General features: G+C 44.8%; 1 protein-coding gene across 1 annotated transcript in view; it reads left to right on the top strand.

The window, feature by feature from the left end:
* LOC106579742 (junctophilin-1) overlaps positions 1-24146 on the top strand; it is a 122756-nt gene extending 98610 nt beyond the window's left edge. Inside the window, exons 5-7 of the mRNA XM_045702849.1 lie at positions 14670-15922; positions 23631-23727; positions 23856-24146. Coding sequence (XP_045558805.1) covers positions 14670-15922; positions 23631-23711 — 1334 coding nt within the window. The 3' untranslated portion in view covers positions 23712-23727; positions 23856-24146. The remainder of the gene's footprint in view (positions 1-14669; positions 15923-23630; positions 23728-23855) is intronic.
* Positions 24147-25970: the final 1824 nt, after the last annotated feature.

The raw sequence follows: 25970 nt of genomic DNA, 5'->3' as shown, positions 1-25970 counted from the left end.
TTAGTTGATGTTATTTTACTTGTGTTTTGTGGGTATAGCCTGGATGTGTTTTCTGTATAGCCCGGGAGCCTTATGAAACTGTTTTTCGTCATTTGTTTATTTTGTTTAAGTGTTTTCATAGAATAAATTAAGTATGAGCACTTTACCCGCTGCGCCTTGGTCCAATCCTTACGACGCCCATGACAGTGGCACTGGCATGCACAGATCAAATACACCACTCAATTAAAGTTTTAACATGTCGTAATCATTGCAAAGATTGTTCAGAAAACTAGGTGTTTTAAATCAGCGTATATGTTTACTTTGATTTTTGACCTTAACGCCGATTTAAATAAACAATTGTTATTAGTCACACAGTACACATATTTAGCAGATGCTATTGCTGGTGTAGCGAGATGATAAGATTAGCAGAGAAAGGTGTTTACATGACTATTGCCATACTAAGCCTTCTGCCATAAATCAGTTTTATATCGATGTATCATAATGCATGTAAACGTAGTCATTGACCAAACGATTCAACAGTAGATGGAGGGATACAGCCATCCGCATATGAAGCTTGGCATTCATCTGTGCTGCTTTCTAGTGTTAGAAAGTGTGTGTGTGTGTGTGTGTGTGTGTGTGTGTGTGTGTGTGTGTGTGTGTGTGTGTGTGTGTGTGTGTGTGTGTGTGTGTGTGTGTGTGTGTGTGTGTGTGTGTGTGTGTGTGTATACACTACATGGCCAAATGTATGTGGACACCTGGTCTTCAAAAATCTCCTTCCAGAATCATGGGCATTAATATGGAGTTGGTCCCTCCCTTTGCTGCTATAACAGCCTCCAGTCTTCTGGGAAGACTTTCCACTAGATGTTGGAACATTGCTGCAGGGGTTTGCTTCCATTCAGCCACAAGAGCATTAGTGAGGTCGGGCACTGATGTTGTACGATTACATGTAGGCCTGGCTTGCTGTCGGCATTCCAATTAATTTATTTATGGACCTCGCTTTGTGCACGTGGGCATTGTCATTCTGTAACAGGAAAGGGCCTTCCCCAAACTGTTTCCACAAAATTGGAAGCATAGAATCATCTAGAATGTCATTTTATGATGTAGCTTTAAGATTTCCCTGCACTGGAACTGAAGGGCCTAAGCCCGAACCATGAGAAACATGTCTTTAATGTCACCGATCTTTACAGTTGGCACTATGCATTAGAGCAGGTAGCGTTTTCCTGGCATCCGCCAAACCCAGATTAGTCCGTCGGACTGACAGAGTTTTACACCACTCCAGCCGACGCCGATCTTAAGCTCGTGTGAGGCTGCTCGGCCACGGAAACCCATTTCATGAATCTCCCGACGAACAGTTCTTGTGCTGACGTTGTTTCCAGAGGCAGTTTGGAACTCGATAGTGAGCGTTGCAACCGAGGACAGACGATTTTTACTGCTTTGATGTTTGTAGAGAACAACAGGGACACGGAAAGGTTCATTGCACTCTGGGAGGGCGACATTGTGGAGTTGCCAACGGTGATGGAGAGGTCTTGGAGCCGGCAGGCTTTCCCCAGGAGGAAGAATAGCTCTGTCTGATTGGTGGTTGAGCTCGAGGTGGTGGGTCAGGCCTCCAAGCTGAGATATCTGCCAGGCACGCAGAGATGCGTGTCGCCACCTGGGATTCAGAAGGGGGGAAGGAGAAGAGTAGTTGAGTGTCATCCTCATAGCAGTGATAGGAGAGAACATGAGAGGATATGACGGAGCTGAGAGACTTGGTGTATAGAGAGAAGAGGAGAGGTCCATCCTCATAGCAGTGATAGGAGAGACCATGTGAGGATATGATGGAGCTGAGAGACTTGGTGTATAGAGAGAAGAGGAGAGGACCGAGAACTGAGCCCTGGGGGACACCAGTAGTGAGAGCATGTGGTGCAGACACTGATCCTCTACGTCACCTGGTAGGAGCGGCCTGCCAGGTAGGATGCAATCCAAGAGTGTTTCAGAGCCTGAGATGCCCAGCCCTGAGAGGGTGGAGAGGGGGATCTGATGGTTCACTGTGTCGAAGGCAGCGGATAGATCTAGGAGGATGAGAACAGAGGAGAGAGAGTCGGCTTTGGCAGTTCGGAGAGCCTCCTTGACACAGAGCAGAGCAGTCTCGGTTGAATGACCCCTTTAAAGCCTGACTGGTTAGGATCAAGAAGATCGTTTTTGAGAGAGGATAACGTGAGAGTTGATCAGAGACAGCACGCTCAAGTGTTTTGGAAAGAAATAAAAGAAAGAAAGGATACAGGTCTGTAGTTTTTGGACGTCAGATGAGTCAAGTGTTGGTTTCTTGAGGAGGGGAGCGACTCTGGTCATTTTGAAGTCGTTAGCCAGCTGTCAGGGATGAGTTGATGAGGGAAGTGAGGAATGGGAGAAGGTCTCCAGAGATGGCCTGGAGAAGGGAGGAGAGCATGGGGTCGAGCGGGCAGGTTGTCGGCGGCCAGACCTCACTACCCGGAAGAGGTCAAGGCGTAGTGTAGTTCTGTATAGTGGGACCAGTGATTGTCAGTGTATGTATGTAAAGCACGATGAAGATGGCATAAATGTTCCTGTTAATATTAGCTGCCAGTCTGTAGGCAGGAGTTGTCCGTTAACGCCGACTGTGTTATTCCTGCTCTGCTTGATGAGCTTATATTGTACTGTGATGCTGATAGATGTCTGTTCCTCCATCTGAATGTACAGCACATAGACACACAGTGATAATAGAAAATAGTACAAAAAAAGAAAAACCCTTGAATGAGTAGGTGTGTCCAAACTTTTGACTGGTACTGTATATTATTTTATGGTATATTATATTACAGTTAGGGCAGCAGGTAGCCTAGCGGTTAAGAACCGTTAGGGCAGCAGGTAGCCTAGCGGTTAAGAGCTGTTAGGGCAGCAGGTAGCCTAGCGGTTAAGAGCCGTTAGGGCAGCAGGTAGCCTAGCGGTTAAGAGCCGTTAGGGCAGCAGGTAGCCTAGCGGTTAAGAGCTGTTAGGGCAGCAGGTAGCCTAGCGGTTAAGAACCGTTAGGGCAGCAGGTAGCCTAGCGGTTAAGAGCCGTTAGGGCAGCAGGTAGCCTAGCGGTTAAGAGTGTTAGGGCAGCAGGTAGTCTAGCGGTTAAGAGCCATTAGGGCAGCAGGTAGTTTAGCGGTTAAGAGCCGTTAGGGCAGCAAGTAGCCTAGCGGTTAAGAGCCATTAGGGCAGCAGGTAGCCTAGCGGTTAAGAGCCGTTAGGGCAGCAGGTAGCCTAGCGGTTAAGAGCCGTTAGGGCAGCAGGTAGCCTAGCGGTTAAGAGTGTTAGGGCAGCAGGTAGCCTAGCGGTTAAGAACCATTAGGGCAGCAGGTAGCCTAGCGGTTAAGAGCCGTTAGGGCAGCAGGTAGCCTAGCGGTTAAGAGCCGTTAGGGCAGCAGGTAGCCTAGCGGTTATGAACCGTTAGGGCAGCAGGTAGCCAAGCGGTTAAGAGTGTTAAGCCAGCAGGTAGCCTAGCGGTTAAGAGCCGTTAGGGCAGCAGGTAGCCTAGCGGTTAAGAGCCGTTAGGGCAGCAGGTAGCCTAGCGGTTAAGAACCGTTAGGGCAGCAGGTAGCCTAGCGGTTAAGAGCCGTTAGGGCAGCAGGTAGCCTAGCGGTTAAGAGTGTTAGGGCAGCAGGTAGTCTAGCGGTTAAGAGCCATTAGGGCAGCAGGTAGCCTAGCGGTTAAGAGACACAGTTAGGGCAGCAGGTAGTCTAGCGGTTAAGAGCTGTTAGGGCAGCAGGTAGCCTAGCGGTTAAGAGTGTTAGGGCAGCAGGTAGTTTAGCGGTTAAGAGCCGTTAGGGCAGCAGGTAGCCTAGCGGTTAAGAGTGTTAGGGCAGCAGGTATTCTAGCGGTTAAGAACCATTAGGGCAGCAGGTAACCTAGCGGTTAAGAGCCGTTAGGGCAGCAGGTAGCCTAGCGGTTAAGAGCCGTTAGGGCAGCAGGTAGCCTAGCGGTTATGAACCGTTAGGGCAGCAGGTAGCCAAGCGGTTAAGAGTGTTAGGGCAGCAGGTAGCCTAGCGGTTAAGAACCGTTAGGGCAGCAGGTAGCCTAGCGGTTAAGAGTGTTAAGGCAGCAGGTAGCCTAGCGGTTAAGAGCCGTTAGGGCAGCAGGTAGCCTAGCGGTTAAGAGAGTTGGGACAGTAAACGAAAGATCTCTGGTTTGAATCCCTGAGCCGACTATGTGAAAAATCTGCCCGAAATGCCCTTGAGCAAGGTACTTAACCCTAAATCGCTCTGGAGAAGAGTGTCTGGTAAATTACAACCAAAAAAATTGAGAAAAAAATATATGTACACAGCCGTCCCTCACACGTACGCACACACACCAGTGCTTCCTGTAACCCTGATTGGTTTTAGGTTCCCCTTGTTAAGACGCTTCATCCCACATTAAGGTCAGCAGGAGTTAGGGAATAAACCATCAGAACAGTGTCTGTGTTGGAGCGTGGGCCTGCTCTCTAGTGCGTGTGTGTGTGTGTGTGTGTGTGTGTGTGTGTGTGTGTGTGTGTGTGTGTGTGTGTGTGTGTGTGTGTGTGCGTGTGTGCGTGTGTGTGTGTGTGTGTGTGTGGCATGGAAACATGCCCCAGGATTAGCATGAAGCGAGCTGGCATCTGTGGCTGAAACAAAAGCTCTATAAATAAGCTCTATCTATTATACTACTGTATTACTATACTACTGTATTACTATACTACTGTATTATTATGCTACTCTATTGCTGTACAACTCTATTACTACACTACTGTATTATTGTACTACTGTATTGTTATACTACTATGTTACTATACTACTGTATTACTATGCTACTGTATTATTATACTACTATGTTACTGTACTACTGTATTATTATACTACTGTATTATTCTACTACTGTATTATTATGCTACTCTATTGCTGTACAACTCTATTACTACACTACTGTATTATTGTACTACTGTATTGTTATACTACTATGTTACTATACTACTGTATTATTATACTACTATGTTACTGTACTACTGTATTATTATACTACTGTATTATTCTACTACTGTATTATTATGCTACTCTATTACTGTACAACTCTATTACTACACTACTGTATTATTGTACTACTGTATTGTTATACTACTATGTTACTATACTACTGTATTACTATACTACTGTATTATTATACTACTATGTTACTGTACTACTGTATTATTATACTACTGTATAATTCTACTACTGTATTACTGTACTACTCTATTACTACACTACTGTATTATTATACTACTGTATTATTATACCACTGTATTACTATACTACTCTATTATTGCACTACTATATTACTATACTACTATGTTACTATACTACTGTATTACTATACTACTGTATTACCATACTATTCTATTACTATACTACTATATTACTATACTGCTATATTACTATACTACTGTATTACTATACTACTATATTATTATACTACTGTATTACTATACTACTATACTACTATACTACTATATTACTACACTACTCTATTACTATACTACTTTACTGTACTATGTTACTATACTACTGTATTACTATACTACTATATTATTATACTACTGTATTATTATACTACTGTATTACTATACTACTGTATTACCATACAACTTTTGTTACGTTATTACTGTATTACTATACTACTCTATTACTACACTACTATATTACTGTACTACTGTATAACTATACTACTATATTACCATACTGCTGTATTACTATATTACTATACTACTCTATTACTATACTACTTTACTGTACTATAGTACTGTGCTACTGTATTACTATACTACTATATTACTATACTACTGTATTATACTACTGTATTACTATACTACTATATTACCATACTACTATGTTACTATACTACTATGTTACTATACCACTGTATTACCATACTACTATATTGCCATACTATTTTACCATACTACTGTATGACTATACTACTATATTACTATACTACTCTATTACTATACTACTTTACTGTACTGTATTACTATACTACTATATTACTATACTACTTTACTGTACTATATTACTATACTACTGTGTTACTATACTACTTTACTGTACTATATTACTATACTACTATATTACTAGGAGGATGAAGAGTGCAGAGAATGATAGAGGAAGAGAGAGGTTGGAATAGAAGGATAGAGGATAGAGGGAGAAGAGAGAGGTTGGAATAGAATGATAGAGGGAGAAGAGAGAGGTTGGAATAGAAGGATAGAGGGAGAAGAGAGAGGTTGGAATAGAAGGATAGAGGATAGAGGGAGAAGAGAGAGGATGGAATAGAAGGATAGAGGGAGAAGAGAGAGGTTGGAATAGAAGGATGGAGGATAGAGGGAGAAGAGAGAGGTTGGAATAGAAGGATAGAGGGAGAAGAGAGAGGTTGGAATAGAAGGATGGAGGATAGAGGGAGAAGAGAGAGGTTGGAATAGAAGGATAGAGGATAGAGGGAGAAGAGAGAGGTTGGAATAGAAGGATGGAGGATAGAGGGAGAAGAGAGAGGTTGGAATAGAAGGATGGAGGATAGAGGGAGAAGAGAGAGGTTGGAATAGAAGGATAGAGGATAGAGGGAAAGGAGAAAGAGTCTGAGGTTTGACAGGTTTGTCTGTTTGGGAGAATTCTGTCAGTTCTATATACTGTAACTGTACCAGCTAGTGATGCAGTCCCAGCTGTTTGTTCACTCGCAAATCTGAGGCCCACACCCGACTCTAACCTGCAGGTAGTCAGATAGAAAATGCACTGTACAGTCAGAGACAGCGGAGCGATTTTTTTAACGGAGTGCGGGATTTATTTTCTTATGTCATTACTGCCCTAGAATACTTTCATATCTGCTTCTCTCACGCAGCAGACATTTAGGGACCGGGGAGAAAATGCAATGCCTCAACAACAAGAAATGACATCAGTTTGACTGGTTTTAAGGAAATTAAAATCAGTGATAGTGACCAAACATATTTTCTGATAAGAATTTATTTCGGCTTGGATGCATATTTTATGACGCTGATAAAGATAGCACCTTTATAGACGGTCCATAGCAAGTATTCATTCTCTCAAAATACTGAAATAAATAAATAATATTTTCCACTTCCATTCCCGAGTCAAAATGTACATTTGGTGTTTCATTTTACTGCAAGAAAGACTTAATTCTGCAGGAGTTAATATTATATGAGGCTATTTGAGAGGTTATAGACCTACAGTCAATATTATATTAGACTATATGAGAGGTTTTAAACCTACAGTCAATATTATATTAGACTATATGAGAGGTTTTAAACCTACAGTCAATATTATATTATATGAGAGGTTATAAACCTACAGTCAATATTATATTAGACTATATGAGAGGTTTTAAACCTACAGTCAATATTATATTATATGAGAGGTTATAAACCTACAGTTAATATTATATTAGACTATATGAGATGTTATAAACCTACAGTTAATATTATATTAGACTATATGAGATGTTATAAACCTACAGTTAATATTATATTAGACTATATGAGAGGTTATAGACCTACAGTTAATATTATATTAGACTATATGAGAGGTTATAAACCTACAGTTAATATTATATTAGACTATATGAGAGGTTATAAACCTACAGTTAATATTATATTAGACTATATGAGATGTTATAAACCTACAGTTAATATTATATTAGACTATATGAGAGGTTATAAACCTACAATTAATATTATATTAGACTATATGAGAGGATATAAATGTCGTCCCCTGTCTTGTGACTCTCATTTGTGTACAGGGCCTCACAATCATCATCACACAGCCGGCAACACAGTCATCCTATTTTATCACCTTACCAAATCTTTCCCAAACATTACTGTTCTGGCCCTCCCCAATTTCACAGCTTTCCTCTTATTGAATTCAACTTCGACATTGACCTTTTTTTTGCCTCAGTAGATTCAACGTGAACTTTTTCTGCCTAAGTTCCCCCCCCCTGGTATAAACATAGGGCTCTGGTCAAAGTAGTGCACTATATCGAGTATCGGATGCCATTTGGGACACAGCCATAGTCTGTATGTTCAGATTGAGTGTGTTAATTTCAGGACAGTTATTCACGGTTATTAGTAGTAGCCGGGCCTGTATTAGAGACCCTGTATTAACAGGCATGCTTAAGCAGGTTATCTTTCTGTCATGTGATCAACGCTGAGATAAACGCGGTCAGCGGAAGCCCTGTGATTTTTTTCATTTAGAACATATTTAAATCCAGTTCTGGAACACGTCATCACATCCCTCTTTAACTTACATTTACATTTACATTTAGCTGACGCTGTTATCCAGAGCGACCAGGAAGCCCTGTGATGTTTTCATTTAGAACATATTTAAATCCAGTTCTGGAACACGTCATCACATCCCAGCTGACTCTTTAACTTACATTTACGTCGTTAACTTATCCAGAGCGACTTACAAATTGGTGCATTCACCTTGTGCATTCACCTGGCAGAGACAATAACACGACAGTAACTACGACACTGACGTCATGGTACCGATAACATGGCCAGATTATTAGGAGATATGAGTCTTAAGTCTCGCATTACACATCACCGTGGTCAAGAGGTCGACATGATTCAGTTCACTGTATACCTCGTTATATCAAAAAGAAGAAAAAAGACAAGTATACAGACACACACAAATACCAGGTACAACATTCAAATCATTTTTGAAACAACAGATTGTGATGCCAACATAGCAACAGCAGATTTTCAAAATGGGAGCTTGTGCCAGGTGTGGCCCTTTGACTACAGACCAGGGGTGGCCCTTTGACTACAGACCAGGGGTGGCCCTTTGACTACAGACCAGGGGTGGCCCTTTGACTACAGACCAGGGGTGGCCCTTTGACTACAGACCAGGGGTGGCCCTTTGACTACAGACCAGGGGTGGCCCTTTGACTACAGACCAGGGGTGGCCCTTTGACTACAGACCAGGTGTGGTCCTTTGACTACAGACCAGGGGTGACCCTTTGACTACAGACCAGGGGTGACCCTTTGACTACAGACCAGGGGTGACCCTTTGACTACAGACCAGGTGTGGCCCTTTGACTACAGACCAGGTGTGGTCCTTTGACTAGGAAGTCAGGAAATCAGGAAGTGAACGCCCACTCTGCTATTCAGATCCCGCCTTCGTACCGCTTTGATCAACCCTTTTTTTGCCTCAGTGTGTGAGCTTGGAAAGCTTATCAACTCATGTAGAAATGCCACTATGATAAAATCCTCCACATCTAAATATGATGAGTTTGCGAGATAAGATAAGCAACATTAGAAAGCTTGGACACACTTACTCATTCAAGAGTTTTTCTTTCTAAATAACACATATGGAATCACGTAGTAACCAAAAACGTGTTAATAAACGAATCAAAAATACATTTTTTTGATTTGAGATTCTTCAAAGTAGCCTCCCTTTGCCTTGATGACAGCTTGGCACACTCTTTGCAGAGCGGAAGAGGAGAATGTCAAAGTTACAGGTCCATTATGATATTCTGAGAGAGCAACTTGGCATATATAAGAAGACCATTAGAAATTAGAAATATCAACACATGGAGGTCTGGATTTGGAGTCACACTCAAAATTAAAGTGGAAAACCACACAACAGGCTGATCCAACTTTGATGTAATGTCCTTAAAACAAGTCAAAATGAGGCTCAGTAGTGTGTGTGGCCTCCACGTGCCTGTATGACCTCCCTATAACGCCTGGGCATGCTCCTGATGAGGTGGCGGATGGTCTCCTGAGGGATCTCCTCCCAGACCTGGACTAAAGCATCCACCAACTCCTGGACAGTCTGTGGTGCAACGTGGCGTTGGTGGATGGAGCGAGACATGATGTCCCAGATGTGCTCAATTGGATTCAGGTCTGGGGAACGGGCGGGCCAGTCCATAGCATCAATGCTTTCCTCTTGCAGGAACTGCTGACACACTCCAGCCACATGAGGTCTAGCATTGTCTTGCATTAGGAGGAACCCAGGGCCAACCGCACCAGCATATGGTCTCACAAGGGGTCTGAGGATCTCATCTCGGTACCTAATGGCAGTCAGGCTACCTCTGGCGAGCACATGGAGGGCTGTGCGGCCCCCCAAAGAAATGCCACCCCACCATGACTGACCCACCGCCAAACCGGTCATGCTGGAGGATGTTGCAGGCAGCAGAACGTTCTCCACGGCGTCTCCAGACTCTGTCACGTCTGTCACATGCTCAGTGTGAACCTGCTTTCATCTGTGAAGAGCACCGGGTGCCAGTGGCGAATTTGCCAATCTTGGTGTTCTCTGGCAAATGCCAAACGTCCTGCACGGTGTTGGGCTGTAAGCACAACCCCCACCTGTGGACGTCGGGCCCTCATACCACCCTCATGGAGTCTGTTTCTGACCGTTTTAGCAGACACATGCACATTTGTGGCCTGCTGGAGGTCATTTTGCAGGGCTCTGGCAGTGCTCCTCCTGCTCCTCCTTGCACAAAGGCGGAGGTAGCGGTCCTGCTGCTGGGTTGTTGCCCTCCTACGGCCTCCTCCATGTCTCCTGATGTACTGGCCTGTCTCCTGGTAGCGCCTCCATGCTCTGGACACTACGCTGACAGACACAGCAAACCTTCTTGCCACAGCTCGCATTGATGTGCCATCCTGGATGAGCTGCACTACCTGAGCCACTTGTGTGGGTTGTAGACTCCGTTTCATGCTACCACTAGAGTGAAAGCACCGCCAGCATTCAAAGTGACCAAAACATCAGCCAGGAAGCATAGAAACTGAGAAGTGGTCTGTGGTCCCAACCTGCAGAACCACTCCTTTATTGGGGGTGTCTTGCTAATTGCCTATAATTTCCACCTGTTGTCTATTCCATTTGCACAACAGCATGTGAAATGTATTGTCAATCAGTGTTGCTTCCTAAGTGGACAGTTTGATTTCACAGAAGTGTGATTGACTTGGAGTTACATTGTGTTGTTTAAGTGTTCCCTTTATTTTTTTGAGCAGTGTATATATATATATATGCTAAAATAACTAAAATAATAAAGGTCCACTATGATATTCTGAGAGAGCAACTTGGCATATATAAGAAGACCATTAGAAATGACAGACGGGCTCATTTTACTAACTTGATCATTATTAATCAGAATAATTAGAGACGATTTATGGTTTGATAAATCCTCCCCTGCAAATCTATGTGGACTTTCCTCCACATGAAAATGTGATGTATTTTCTGTATATTTCAGAGATAAGATCAAACATTAGGCTGGGTATCAGTTAAGACCTGATGAGAAGTTGGATGATATGTGCCTTAGTCTACCACACAAAGGCACGATGGATTTATTTCCCCTGGTTGACACAGACATGCTCAGGAAAGTAGGTGGCCTGGGGATGCGTGAGATCCGAGCAGCATTAATAATTATTTCCCTCATTAAAATGCAAATCAATTTATAACATTTTTGACATGCGTTTTTCTGGATTTTTTTGTTGTTATTCTGTCTCTCGCTGTTCAAATAAACCTGCCATTACAATTATAGACTGATCATTTCTTTGTCAGTGGGCAAACGTACAAAATCAGCAGGGGATCAAATACTTTTTTCCCTCACTGTATCTACAGGATTATTAACAACAGATCTGGAACAGAAACGAATGTGTATGAGTTCACTTTGTCTTGCACCAGGCACAAACAGATGTATAACCTCACTAAATGACTCACTAAATGAATCACTAAATGACTCACTAAATTACTCACTAAATGACTCACTAAATGAAGTGAAGTATGCTTACAGGCGAAGTATGCTTACAGGCGAAGTATGGTTACAGGTGAAGTATGGTTACAGGTGAAGTGTGGTTACAGGTGAAGTGTGGTTACAAGTGAAGTATGCTTACAAGTGAAGTATGGTTACAGGTGAAGTATGCTTACAAGTGAAGTATGGTTACAGGTGAAGTATGGTTATAAGTGAAGTATGGTTACAGGTGAAGTATGGTTACAGGTGAAGTATGGTTACAGGTCAAGTATGGTTACAGGCAGGGGCGGAAATCCCGGGGGGGACGGGGGGGCACGACCCCCCTATCCTGGGAAAAATATGATTTGTCCCCCCCCAATATATCACTGAAACATAACTATTTAATTTAAATAATATTAATAATACGCAATGAAATCAATATTGCTGATTATAGACACTTAATAGCGCGTTTTTAAGTTTCAAAAGATTGCAACCCCCCCACCCTTTGCCTCACAATGGTTTGATCCACTGCCAGTTCCTTAGCTTGCTAGGTAACAGAGAGGTCGTATCTACTGTCTGAAAGGCACTCAATGCACGTAACTGACGTGAGGTTAATCCAGTCAATCGCGCGCACACACTAGATGAATATGCAGAGCTAGCGCGCAAATATTAACTATTAAGCTAGCTAGTACCTATTCCATTTATGTGGCGTCGTCAAAGATGGAATCAGCATGCAGATGATGTAAATTAGTGCTTCAAAGTCCCTGTGATAAGGTTAGCGATAAACTGAAATCCAAACTGAACAGAACTACACTCTCTTCTACCATTGTCTTAAATATATTTAATGGTCTCGTTGCAAAAGCTAAATTGTCGCAAGTGAACTTTTATTTATTTATTTTATTTCCCCTTTATTTAACCCGGGTAGCAAAGATTATAGCAAACACCACTGAAACTGAATTGGTGCTCGCTAGCTTTGCAAATTCAGCTATTGTTGGAAGCCAGCCAATATGAAACAAACTATTAAAATTACAAAAGGTTGCAGCATATGTTGTGTAAATGGTGAACTCATACAGCTGTCAACTCTTGTCATTTTAATCCGTTTCACATTTGCTAGCTACCTTTTAGATCGAAGCCCAAATAGAATGATTGAAGATGATAGAAGCCCATCTCCTACTGTAAATAACCTACACACTGTGTGTGTAGCCAGCCAGCCAGCCAGGTAGAAAAATGGCAGAAAAATAAAAGACAGACATCAGAGTATTTTTCAATACACCAAAACGCATAGTAAGAACCCTAGTAGCCTAATATTTCAAAGACTAGTTGATAAAATGTTCATAAGAAAGAAATGAAATTCTAATGGAAATGTTTCACAATGATGTCATTAGGCAGAGCAGGCAACAGATGGCACACAGACAGCAGAGTTGGGGACAGATATGCAGGGACAGACTGGCAGAGACAGGGAGTCTCAGGTAAGTTTGTTGAGTCTTTGTTTGGCAACATTATGAAAGGTTCTCAATTTGTTTGACTTGTAAAATAGGAACATAATTGGAAAATGCCATGGATACCCCCACTCTCAACTTAAACTGGTGACTGAACTAAGATTTGTTAAAGGCAATGGTATTGCTGTTGTGATTAGTTGCGTAGTTTTGGGTACCGGTAGTTAGGAGTACGGCAAACACCTTATTTCTTTGGTTCCTCAATATACATTTACCATATTACAATGTAGGCTATGTGTTACAGCACTACTTTTGGTGTCCCCCTCAGGAATTGCTCTTGAGAAAATTTCATGTAATTGTCCCCTCCAAAGTTGATATCAGATTTTCGCCAATGGTTACAGGTGAAGTATGGTTACAGGTGAAGTATGGTTACAAGTGAAGTATGGCTACAGGTGAGGTATGGTTACAGGTGAAGTATGGTTACAGGTGAGGTATGGTTACAAGTGAAGTATTTTACTAAATTACTCACGATAAACGTTCACAAAAAGCATAACAATTATTTTAAGAATTATAGATACAGAACTCCTCTATGCACTCGATATGTCCGATTTTAAAATAGCTTTTTGGTGAAAGCACATTTTGCAATATTCTAAGTACATAGCCCAGGCATCACAGGCTAGCTATTTAGACACCCGGCAGGTTTAGCCTTCACCAAAATCAGATTTACTATTATAAAAGTTTGATTACCTTTTGTTGTCTTCGTCAGAATGCACTCCCAGGACTGCTACTTCAATAACAAATGTTGGTTTGGTCCAAAATAATCCATTGTTATAACCAAATTGCAGCGTTTTGTCCGTGCGTTCCAGACACTATCTGAAATGGTAAAGAAGGGTCGCGCGCATGGCGCAATTCGTGACAAAAAAAATCGAAATATTCCATTACCGTACTTCGAAGCATGTCAACCACTGTTTAAAATCCATTTTTATGCCATTTTTTCTCGTAAAAAAGCGATAATATTCCGACCGGGAATGTCCATTTAGCTAAACAGAGGAAAGTAAACAAAGCTTTCGGTCGACGCGGGCACGAGCCTGAGTCTCACAGTACTGTAACCAGCCACTACCCAAACGCGCTAATTTTTTTCAGCCAGAGCCTGCAAAGCCACGATTCAGCTTTTTACCGCCTTCTGAGACCCTATGGCAGCCGTAGGAAGTGTCACGGGACAGCTAAGATCCTCACTCTTCAATAAACAGAGACAAGAAGAACGACACCTTGTCAGACAGGCCACTTCCTGAATGAAACCTTCTCAGATTTTGGCCTGCCATATGAGTTCTGTTATACTCACAGACACCATTCAAACAGTTTTAGAAACTTTAGGGTGTTTTCTATCCATATGTAATAAGTATATGCATATTCTAGTTACTGGGTAGGAGTGGTAACCAGATTAAATCGGGTACGTTTTTTATCCAGCCGTGAAAATACTGCCCCCTAGCCATAACAGGTTAAGAGTGTGTTAATTGAATAAACATGAGCTGTGTCTCTGTCTGTCTCCCCCTATAGGTCCTGACTATATTAAGCAGGCGTTCATGGAGCCAGTGGAGATCCCCAAGGATCCCCCTGAAGAGAAGGAGAAGGACAACCCCGCCGGGCCCACCCCTCCCCCGTCGCCACACAGCAACAGCGTCTCCACCGCCGCCTCCCGCAAGATCAGCAAGGACGAATCGTCGCACAGTCGCAAGGCCAGCAAAGAGGAGAAGCCGGGCCTTAAGATCAGCAAGGACGAATCGTCGCACAGTCGCAAGGCCAGCAAAGAGGAGAAGCCGGGTCTTAAGATCAGCAAGGACGAATCGTCGCACAGTCGCAAGGCCAGCAAAGAGGAGAAGCCGGGCCTTAAGATCAGCAAGGACGAATCGTCGCACAGTCGCAAGGCCAGCAAAGAGGAGAAGCCGGGTCTTAAGATCAGCAAGGACGAATCGTCACACAGTCGCAAGGCCAGCAAAGAGGAGAAGCCGGGCCTTAAGATTAGCAATGAGGAGCGGTCGAGCAGAAAGTTGAGTAAAGAGGAGAGGGTGTCCATCGCTGCCGAGCCTCCAATATCTGCTGCTCCCTCTTCCCAAATTAGATACAAGGAGGCTCCGGCCAAACCCCCCAAGGCCCCGGAGCCTGGCCCCACCAACGTACCACCTCCCCAGGTCAGAGACGAGGATGCTCCAGCTCCGGCCAAACCCCCCAAGGCCCTGGAGCCCGGCCCCACCAACGTACCACCTCCCCAGGTCAGAGACGAGGATGCTCCAGCTCCGGCCAAGGCCCCCAAGGCCCCGGAGCCCGGCCCCACCAACGTACCACCTCCCCAGGTCAGAGACGAGGATGCTCCAGCTCCGGCCAAACCCCCCAAGGCCCCGGAGCCCGGCCCCACCAACGTACCACCTCCCCAGGTCAGAGACGAGGATGCTCCAGCTCCGGCCAAACCCCCCAAGGCCCTGGAGCCCGGCCCCACCAACGTACCACCTCCCAAGGCTGCTGCTCCACAGACGGTAGTGGGTCCTGGTAATGGAATAGGTCAGCTCCACTCTCAGTATCATAGCTACTACGTTAAAACCCCATCCAGGGGACTCCTGCCCCCGGAACCTGAGCCTGAGGAGGACGAGGAGCCCAGTCAACTGACCCTGGCCAGGATGGCCCCGCCAACCCACAAGCCGACGCCCACCAGCGAACCGTGGAAACTCAGGAAGCAGGATTCGCTGAAACCAAAGAGCCTAGCAGAGACCAAGAAGGCCAGTATGGAGATGGCTGAGGGAAAGGACGAAGAGAAGGTAAGTAGAGTACAGCGTCTCATAGTGGGAGAGCTGATCTAAGATCAGTTTAGCCTTTTAGATCATAATGTATAAGATTACATGGACAGGAGGGGGGACTGATCCTAGATCATAATGAATCGGATTACATGGACAGGAGGGGGGACTGATCCTAGATTATAATGAATCGGATTACATGGACAGGAGGGACCTGATCCTAGATTATAATGAATCAGATTAGATGGAGAGGGGGGACCTGATCCTAGATTATAATGAATCAGATTACATGGACAGGAGGGGACTGATCCTAGATTATAATGAATCAGATTACATGGAGAGGAGGGGGACCTGATCCTAGATCATAATGAATCCGATTACATGGAGAGGAGGGGGACCTGATCCTAGATCATAATGAATCAGATTACATGGAGAGGGGGGACCTGATCCTAGATTATAATGAATCAGATTACATGGACAGGAGGGGACTGATCCTAGATTATAATGAATCAGATTACATGGAGAGGAGGGGGACCTAATCCTAGATCATAATGAATCAGATTACATGGAGAGGAGGGGACCTGATCCTAGATCATAATGAATCAGATTACATGGAGAGGAGGGGGACCTGATCCTAGATCATAATGAATCGGATTACATGGACAGGAGGGGGGACTGAACCTAGATTATAATGAATCGGATTACATGGACAGGAGGGACCTGATCCTAGATTATAATGAATCAGATTACATGGAGAGGGGGGACCTGATCCTAGATTATAATGAATCAGATTACATGGACAGGAGGGGACTGATCCTAGATTATAATGAATCAGATTACATGGAGAGGAGGGGGACCTAATCCTAGATCATAATGAATCAGATTACATGGAGAGGAGGGGACATGATCCTAGATCATAATGAATCAGATTACATGGAGAGGAGGGGGACCTGATCCTAGATCATAATGAATCGGATTACATGGACAGGAGGGGGGACTGAACCTAGATTATAATGAATCGGATTACATGGACAGGAGGGACCTGATCCTAGATTATAATGAATCAGATTACATGGAGAGGGGGGACCTGATCCTAGATTATAATGAATCAGATTACATGGACAGGAGGGGACTGATCCTAGATTATAATGCATCAGATTACATGGAGAGGAGGGGGACCTGATCCTAGATCATAATGAATCAGATTACATGGAGAGGGGGGACCTGATCCTAGATTATAATGAATCAGATTACATGGACAGGAGGGGACTGATCCTAGATTATAATGAATCAGATTACATGGAGAGGAGGGGGACCTGATCCTAGATCATAATGAATCAGATTACATGGAGAGGAGGGGACCTGATCCTAGATCATAATGAATCAGATTAGATGGAGAGGGGGGACCTGATCCTAGATCATAATGAATCACATTACATGGAGAGGGGGGATCTGATCCTAGATCATAATGAATCACATTACATGGAGAGGAGGGGGACCTGATCCTAGATCATAATGAATCAGATTACATGGAGAGGAGGGGGACTGATCCTAGATTAAAATGAATAAGATTACATGGAGAGGAGGGACCTGATCCTAGATCATAATGAATCAGATAACATGGAGAGGGGGGGACCTGATCCTAGATCATAATGAATCAGATTACATGGACAGGAGGGACCTGATCCTAGACTATAATGAATCAGATTACATGGAGAGGAGGGGGACCTGATCCTAGATTATAATGAACCAGATTACATGGAGAGGAGGGACCTGATCCTAGATCATAATGAATCAGATTACATGGACAGGAGGGACCTGATCCTAGATTATAATGAATCAGATTACATGGAGAGGAGGGGGACCTGATCCTAGATCATAATGAATCAGATTACATGGAGAGGAGGGGGACCTGATCCTATATCATAATGAATCAGATTACATGGAGAAGGGGAACTGATCCTAGATTGCATGGAGAGGAGGGACCTGATCCTATATCATAATGAATCAGATTACATGGAGAGGAGGGACCTGATCCTATATCATAATGAATCAGATTACATGGAGAGGGGGGACTGATCCTAGATCATAATGAATCAGATTACATGGAGAGGAGGGACCTGATCCTATATTATAATGAATCAGATTACATGGAGAGGGGGGACCTGATCCTAGATTATAATGAATCAGATTACATGGACAGGAGGGGACTGATCCTAGATTATAATGAATCAGATTACATGGAGAGGAGGGGGACCTGATCCTAGATCATAATGAATCAGATTACATGGAGAGGGGGGGACCTGATCCTAGATTATAATGAATCAGATTACATGGACAGGAGGGGACTGATCCTAGATTATAATGAATCAGATTACATGGAGAGGAGGGGGACCTGATCCTAGATCATAATGAATCAGATTACATGGAGAGGAGGGGACCTGATCCTAGATCATAATGAATCAGATTAGATGGAGAGGGGGGACCTGATCCTAGATCATAATGAATCACATTACATGGAGAGGGGGGATCTGATCCTAGATCATAATGAATCAGATTACATGGAGAGGAGGGGGACCTGATCCTAGATCATAATGAATCAGATTACATGGAGAGGAGGGACCTGATCCTATATTATAATGAATCAGATTACATGGAGAGGGGGGGGACCTGATCCTAGACTATAATGACTCAGATTACATGGAGAGGAGGGACCTGATCCTAGATTATATTGAATCAAATTACATGGAGAGGAGGGACCTGATCCTGGATTATAATGAATCAGATTACATGGAGAGAAGGGACCTGATCCTATATCATAATGAATCAGATTACATGGAGAGGAGGGACCTGATCCTAGATTATAATGAATCAGATTACATGGAGAGGGGGGGACCTGATCCTAGATTATAATGAATCAGATTACATGGAGAGGAGGGACCTGATCCTAGATTATAATGAATCAGATTACATGGAGAGGAGGGACCTGATCCTAGATTATAATGAATCAGATTACATGGAGAGAAGGGACCTGATCCTATATCATAATGAATCAGATTACATGGAGAGGAGGGACCTGATCCTAGATTATAATGAATCAGATTACATGGAGAGGAGGGACCTGATCCTAGATCATAATGAATCAGATTACATGGACAGGGGGGGACCTGATCGTAGATCATAATGTATAAGATTACATGGACAGGAGGGACCTGATCCTAGATTCTAATGAATCAGATTACATGGAGAGGAGGGACCTGATCCTAGATTATAATGAATCAGATTACATGGAGAGGGGGGGACCTGATCCTAGATTATAATGAATCAGATTACATGGAGAGGAGGGACCTGATCCTAGATTATAATGAATCAGATTACATGGAGAGGAGGGACCTGATCCTAGATTATAATGAATCAGATTACATGGAGAGAAGGGACCTGATCCTATATCATAATGAATCAGATTACATGGAGAGGAGGGACCTGATCCTAGATTATAATGAATCAGATTACATGGAGAGGAGGGACCTGATCCTAGATCATAATGTATAAGATTACATGGACAGGAGGGACCTGATCCTAGATTATAATGAATCAGATTACATGGAGAGGAGGGAACTGATCCTAGACGCTTGATACATACGGCCCGAGCAGAGGAGAGAAAGGTGGAAAGGCAATGTGAAGTATCTGTTTCTATTTTTCTCATAGCTACCCCTACCTAATCACCAAGCTACCCCATAGCTACCCCTACCTAATCACCAAGCTACCCCATAGCTACCCCTACCTAATCACCAAGCTACCCCATAGATACCCCTACCTAATCACCAAGCTACCCCATAGATACCCCTACCTAATCACCAAGCTACCCCATAGCTACCCCTACCTAATCACCAAGCTACCCCATAGCTACCCCTACCTAATCACCAAGCTACCCCATAGCTACCCCTACCTAATCACCAAGCTACCCCTATCTTATCACCAAGCTACCCCATAGCTACCCCTACCTAATCACCAAGCTACCCCATAGCTACCCCTACCTAATCACCAAGCTACCCCATAGCTACCCCTACCTATCACCAAGCTACCCCATAGCTACCCCTACCTAATCACCAAGCTACCCCTACCTAATCACCAAGCTACCCCATAGCTACCCCTACCTAATCACCAAGCTACCCCATAGCTACCCCTACCTAATCACCAAGCTACCCCATAGCTACCCCTACCTAATCACCAAGCTACCCCATAGCTACCCCTACCTAATCACCAAGCTACCCCATAGTTACCCCTACCTAATCACCAAGCTACCCCATAGCTACCCCTACCTAATCACCAAGCTACCCCATAGCTACCCCTATCTAATCACCAAGATACCCCATAGCTACCCCCTACCTAATCACCAAGCTACCCCATAGCTACCCCTACCTAATCACCAAGCTACCCCATAGCTACCCCTACCTAATCACCAAGCTACCCCATAGCTACCCCTACCTAATCACCAAGCTACCCCATAGCTACCCCTACCTAATCACCAAGCTACCCCATAGCTACCCCTACCTAATCACCAAGCTACCCCATTGCTACCCCTACCTAATCACCAAGCTACCCCATAGCTACCCCTACCTAATCACCAAGCTACCCCTATCTTATCACCAAGCTACCCCTACCTAATCACCAAGCTACCCCATAGCTACCCCTATCTAATCACCAAGCTACCCCATAGCTACCCCTACCTAATCACCAAGCTACCCCTACCTAATCACCAAGCTACCCCATAGCTACCCCCACCTACCACCAAGCTACCCCATAGCTACCCCTACCTAATCACCAAGCTACCCCATAGCTCCCCCTACCTACCACCAATCTACCCCATAGCTACCCCTACCTAATCACCAAGCTACCCCATAGCTCCCCCTACCTACCACCAAGCTACCCCATAGCTACCCCTACCTAATCACCAAGCTACCCCATAGCTACCCCTACCTAATCACCAAGCTACCCCATAGCTACCCCTACCTAATCCCCAAACTACCCCATAGCTACCCCTCTCTACCACCAAGCTACCCCTACATAATCACCAAGCTACCCCATAGCTACCCCTATCTAATCACCAAGATACCCCATAGCTACCCCTACCTAATCACCAAGCTACCCCATAGCTACCCCTACCTAATCACCAAGCTACCCCATAGCTACCCCTACCTAATCACCAAGCTACCCCATAGCTCCCCCTACCTACCACCAATCTACCCCATAGCTACCCCTACCTAATCACCAAGCTACCCCATAGCTCCCCCTACCTACCACCAAGCTACCCCATAGCTACCCCTACCTAATCACCAAGCTACCCCATAGCTACCCCTACCTAATCACCAAGCTACCCCATAGCTACCCCTCTCTACCACCAAGCTACCCCTACATAATCACCAAGCTACCCCATAGCTACCCCTACCTAATCACCAAGCTACCCCATAGCTACCCCTACCTACCACCAAGCTACCCCATAGCTACCCCTACCTAATCACCAAGCTACCCCTACCTAATCACCAAGCTACCCCTACCTAACCACCAAGTTACCCCATAGCTCCCCCTACCTAATCACCAAGCTACCCCTACCTACCACCAAGCTACCCCTACCTAATCACCAAGCTACCCCATAGCTACCCCTACCTAATCACCAAGCTACCCCATAGCTACCCCTACCTAATCACCAAGCTACCCCTACCTAATCACCAAGCTACCCCATTGCTACCCCTACCTAATCACCAAGCTACCCCTATCTTATCACCATGCTACCCCTACCTAATCACCAAGCTACCCCAAAGCTACCCCTACCTACCACCAAGCTACCCCATAGCTACCCCTACCTAATCACCAAGCTACCCCTACATAATCACCAAGCCACCCCATAGCTACCCCTACCTAATCACCAAGCTACCCCTATCTTATCACCAAGCTACCCCTACCTAATCACCAAGCTACCCCATAGCTACCCCTACCTAACCACCAAGCTACCCCATAGCTACCCCTACCTAATCACCAAGCTACCCCTACCTAATCACCAAGCTACCCCTACCTAATCACCAAGCTACCCCATAGCTACCCCTATCTAATCACCAAGCTACCCCGTAGCTACCCCTACCTAATCACCAAGCTACCACTACCTAATCACCAAGCTACCCCATAGCTACCCCTACCTACCACCAGGCTACCCCATAGCTACCCCTACCTACCACCAAGCTACCCCATAGCTACCCCTACCTAATCACCAAGCTACCCCATAGCTACCCCTACCTAATCACCAAGCTACCCCATAGCTACCCCTATCTAATCACCAAGATACCCCATAGCTACCCCTACCTAATCACCAAGCTACCCCATAGCTACCCCTACCTATTCACCAAGCTACCCCATAGCTACCCCTACCTAATCACCAAGCTACCCCATTGCTACCCCTACCTAATCACCAAGCTACCCCTATCTTATCACCAAGCTACCCCTACCTAATCACCAAGCTACCCCAAAGCTACCCCTACCTACCACCAAGCTACCCCATAGCTACCCCTACCTAATCACCAAGCTACCCCTACATAATCACCAAGCTACCCCATAGCTACCCCTACCTAATCACCAAGCTACCCCTATCTTATCACCAAGCTACCCCTACCTAATCACCAAGCTACCCCATAGCTACCCATACCTAACCACCAAGCTACCCCATAGCTACCCCTACCTAATCACCAAGCTACCCCTACCTAATCACCAAGCTACCCCTACCTAATCACCAAGCTACCCCATAGCTACCCCTATCTAATCACCAAGCTACCCCATAGCTACCCCTACCTAATCACCAAGCTACCCCTACCTAATCACCAAGCTACCCCATAGCTACCCCTACCTACCACCAAGCTACCCCATAGCTACCCCTACCTACCACCAAGCTACCGCATAGCTACCCCTACCTAATCACCAAGCTACCCCATAGCTACCCCTACCTAATCACCAAGCTACCCCATAGCTACCCCTACCTAATCACCAAGCTACCCCATAGCTACCCCTACCTAATCACCAAGCTACCCCATAGCTACCCCTACCTAATCACCAAGCTACCCCATAGCTACCCCTACCTAATCACCAAGCTACCCCATAGCTACCCCTACCTAATCACCAAGCTACCCCATAGCTACCCCTACCTAATCACCAAGCTACCCCATAGCTCCCCCTACCTACCACCAAGCTACCCCATAGCTACCCCTACCTAATCACCAAGCTACCCCATAGCTACCCCTATCTAACCACCAAGCTACCCCATAGCTACCCCTACCTAATCACCAAGCTACCCCATAGCTCCCCTACCTAATCACCAAGCTACCCCTACCTAAACACCAAGCTACCCCATAGCTCCCCCTACCTAATCACCAAGCTACCCCTACCTAATCACCAAGCTACCCCTACCTACCACCAAGCTACCCCATAGCTACCCCTACCTAATCACCAAGCTACCCCATAGCTCCCACAGTGAACAAAATCCTGTCTCCACCACTGACTATGTTGCGATAGTTAGACATAAGGCTGCGTTGAAATTATTATTATTATTTTTTTATATTATTATTTATTTATTTATCGATAGTGAACAGTTATTTATCTTATTCCTGTTAAAGAGATGATGTGCATAATTCTGGGATGTGTCGGTTGAGGGTCTTTGTCCTAACTCTCCTTCACGTTGCCTTCGCAGGCTCCTAACTCTATCCTGGTTGCTATGGTGATGCTGTTGAATATCGGCCTAGCGATCATATTTGTTCACTTCCTGACATGACGGTCCTGTTTCTCAGGTAACCTCCGTTTAAAGATATAGTTCATCTAAAAATCAAAATGACCACACAACATGTTTTGTTACTTCCCTGATTAAGTTTATAACTAATCAATAATACCTCGTCTCAACTGTGTTTGACCCCTTCAGTGATGCCATGGCAACCGGTGCAGATGCGTTGCCGGGCTTTAAAAATGTAAATGGTCGGCAGTCAGACTCGGGGCGAGGCCGCAGGAGCTTGGGAAACAGCTGTGTGACATAGGAGAGAGGCAGGAGAGAAGGACCCGCAGCCTGTCCTGGGTCGTCCACAACCCTGCCTGATCATAATTTCTCTCCTCTGGAGCCTGTGAAAGAACACACACACACACACACACACACACACACACACACACACACACACACACACACACACACACACACACACACACACACACACACACACACACACACAGACACACACACACACACACACACACACACACACAGGACAAAATGAAGTAATTGAAACACACGTCTGCTGACCCAAGCAGTGAGCTTTATGCTTTATGCTTTATGCTTTATGATTTATGCTCTGCTCGTGCATGGACACTCCTTCTGTCCTGTCCTTCTGTCTGTCCTTCTGTCTGTCCTTCTGTCCTGTTCTTCTGTCCAGTCCTTCTGTCCAGTCCTTCTGTCCTGTTCTTCTGTCCTGTCTTTCTGTCCTGTCTTTCTGTCCTGTCTTTCTGTCTGTGCTTCTGTCTGTCCTTCTGTCCTGTTTCTGGCTGTCCTTCTGGCTGTACTTCTGTCCAGTCCTTCTGTCCTGTTCTTCTGTCCTGTCCTTCTGTCCTGTCTTTCTGTCCTGTCCTTCTGCCCTGTCCTTCTGTCTGTCCTGGCAGGGACACAGAGGGACTGACTGACTTTAACTGGGCCGTTGTGGAGATGCGCTTTTAGATGACAGGAGCTAACAGCTGCGTTACTGCTTCACCCTCTGACGTTTTGATAGGGAGAAGTGAGCACAGCGAGGCCAGAGGACTGTTGCAGAGAGGTGCGCGTTCCAATGTTCCCACATTGTGAGTTCTAGTGTTCTGAGGTTCAAAGGTTCTAGTGCTCTAAGGTTCTAGTGCTCTAAGGTTCTAGTGTTCTGAGGTTCTAGTGTTCTGAGGTTATACGGTTCTAGTGTTCTAAGGGTCAAAGGTTCTAGTGCTCTAAGGTTCTAGTGTTCTGAGGTTCTAGTGTTCTGAGGTTCTAGTGTTCTGAGGTTCTAGTGTTCTGAGGTTATACGGTTCTAAGGTTCTAAGGTTCTAGTGTTCTGAGGTTCTGACGGTTCTAGTGTTCTGAGGTTCTACGCATCTAGTGTTCTAAGGTTCTAGTGTTCTGAGGTTCTACGGTTCTAGTGTTCTGAGGTTCTACGGTTCTAGTGTTCTAAGGTTCTAGTGCTCTAAGGTTCCAGTGTTCCAAGGTTCTAGTGTTCTGAGGTTCGAAGATTCTAGTGTTCTGAGGTTCTAAGGTTCTAGTGTTCTAGTGTTCTAAGGTTTTAGTGTTCTGAGGTTATAAGGTTCTAGTGTTCAGAGGTTATAACCCTAACCCTTGCTGCAGGAAAGCGGATGTACTGAACATTAGCCGTCAGTCTTACTCTGTTAACCAATTACAATCAATCTCAGCTCCCTCTAGGTATCTCATGCCTCTAGCTCCTCCCACCTTTACCCAGGAGACAAGGCTTTGACACACTCCCAGTACATGGTAATGTTTTGATGACCTTGTGGTTTTTTGTTATGGCTTTAGGGCTTGAGTCAATTAGATCCGCTTTTGCTAACGTCCGCGTTTGTTTTGACGGGGTCACAGGTGGAACTGCATTAGCGCTGTCAAATCCACAAGTGGCTGCCCGGCATTATACCTAAAGCGGGCATTGCCATTGGCTGCATGGAGTCGCATTAACAGAAATCCCATGCAGCCTTGTCTATAAATTCAAACACTGGAATATGAGATGTAATCTACACCTCCGTTAAGATGATAGAAATCCTCATTATTTAGTTGAATGATTTTTCAATTTGAGCGTAATTATTTCTATATAGCCTACACTTTCTCCTTCTGAACTTCTGACACCAGTGGAAACGGGTGGCGAAGATCAAGAGCAGCTGTTCACCGATTTGACAGCTCCAACACAGCTCCGCCCCTGACAGAGGACAAAACATCAGCTATCGCCGGTCAACACTCGATCTGATTGAGTCTAGGCCTTCGTTTGAGTTATTTTGTTGTTGGATACCTGCAGTCGTAGACGTTTAGTAA

This window comes from Salmo salar, chromosome ssa19 (genome assembly GCF_905237065.1).
Source record: "Salmo salar chromosome ssa19, Ssal_v3.1, whole genome shotgun sequence".
Taxonomy (NCBI): domain Eukaryota; kingdom Metazoa; phylum Chordata; class Actinopteri; order Salmoniformes; family Salmonidae; genus Salmo; species Salmo salar.
The sequence above is the reverse complement of the archived record's forward strand: the minus strand, read 5'-3'. Positions and strand labels throughout refer to the sequence as shown.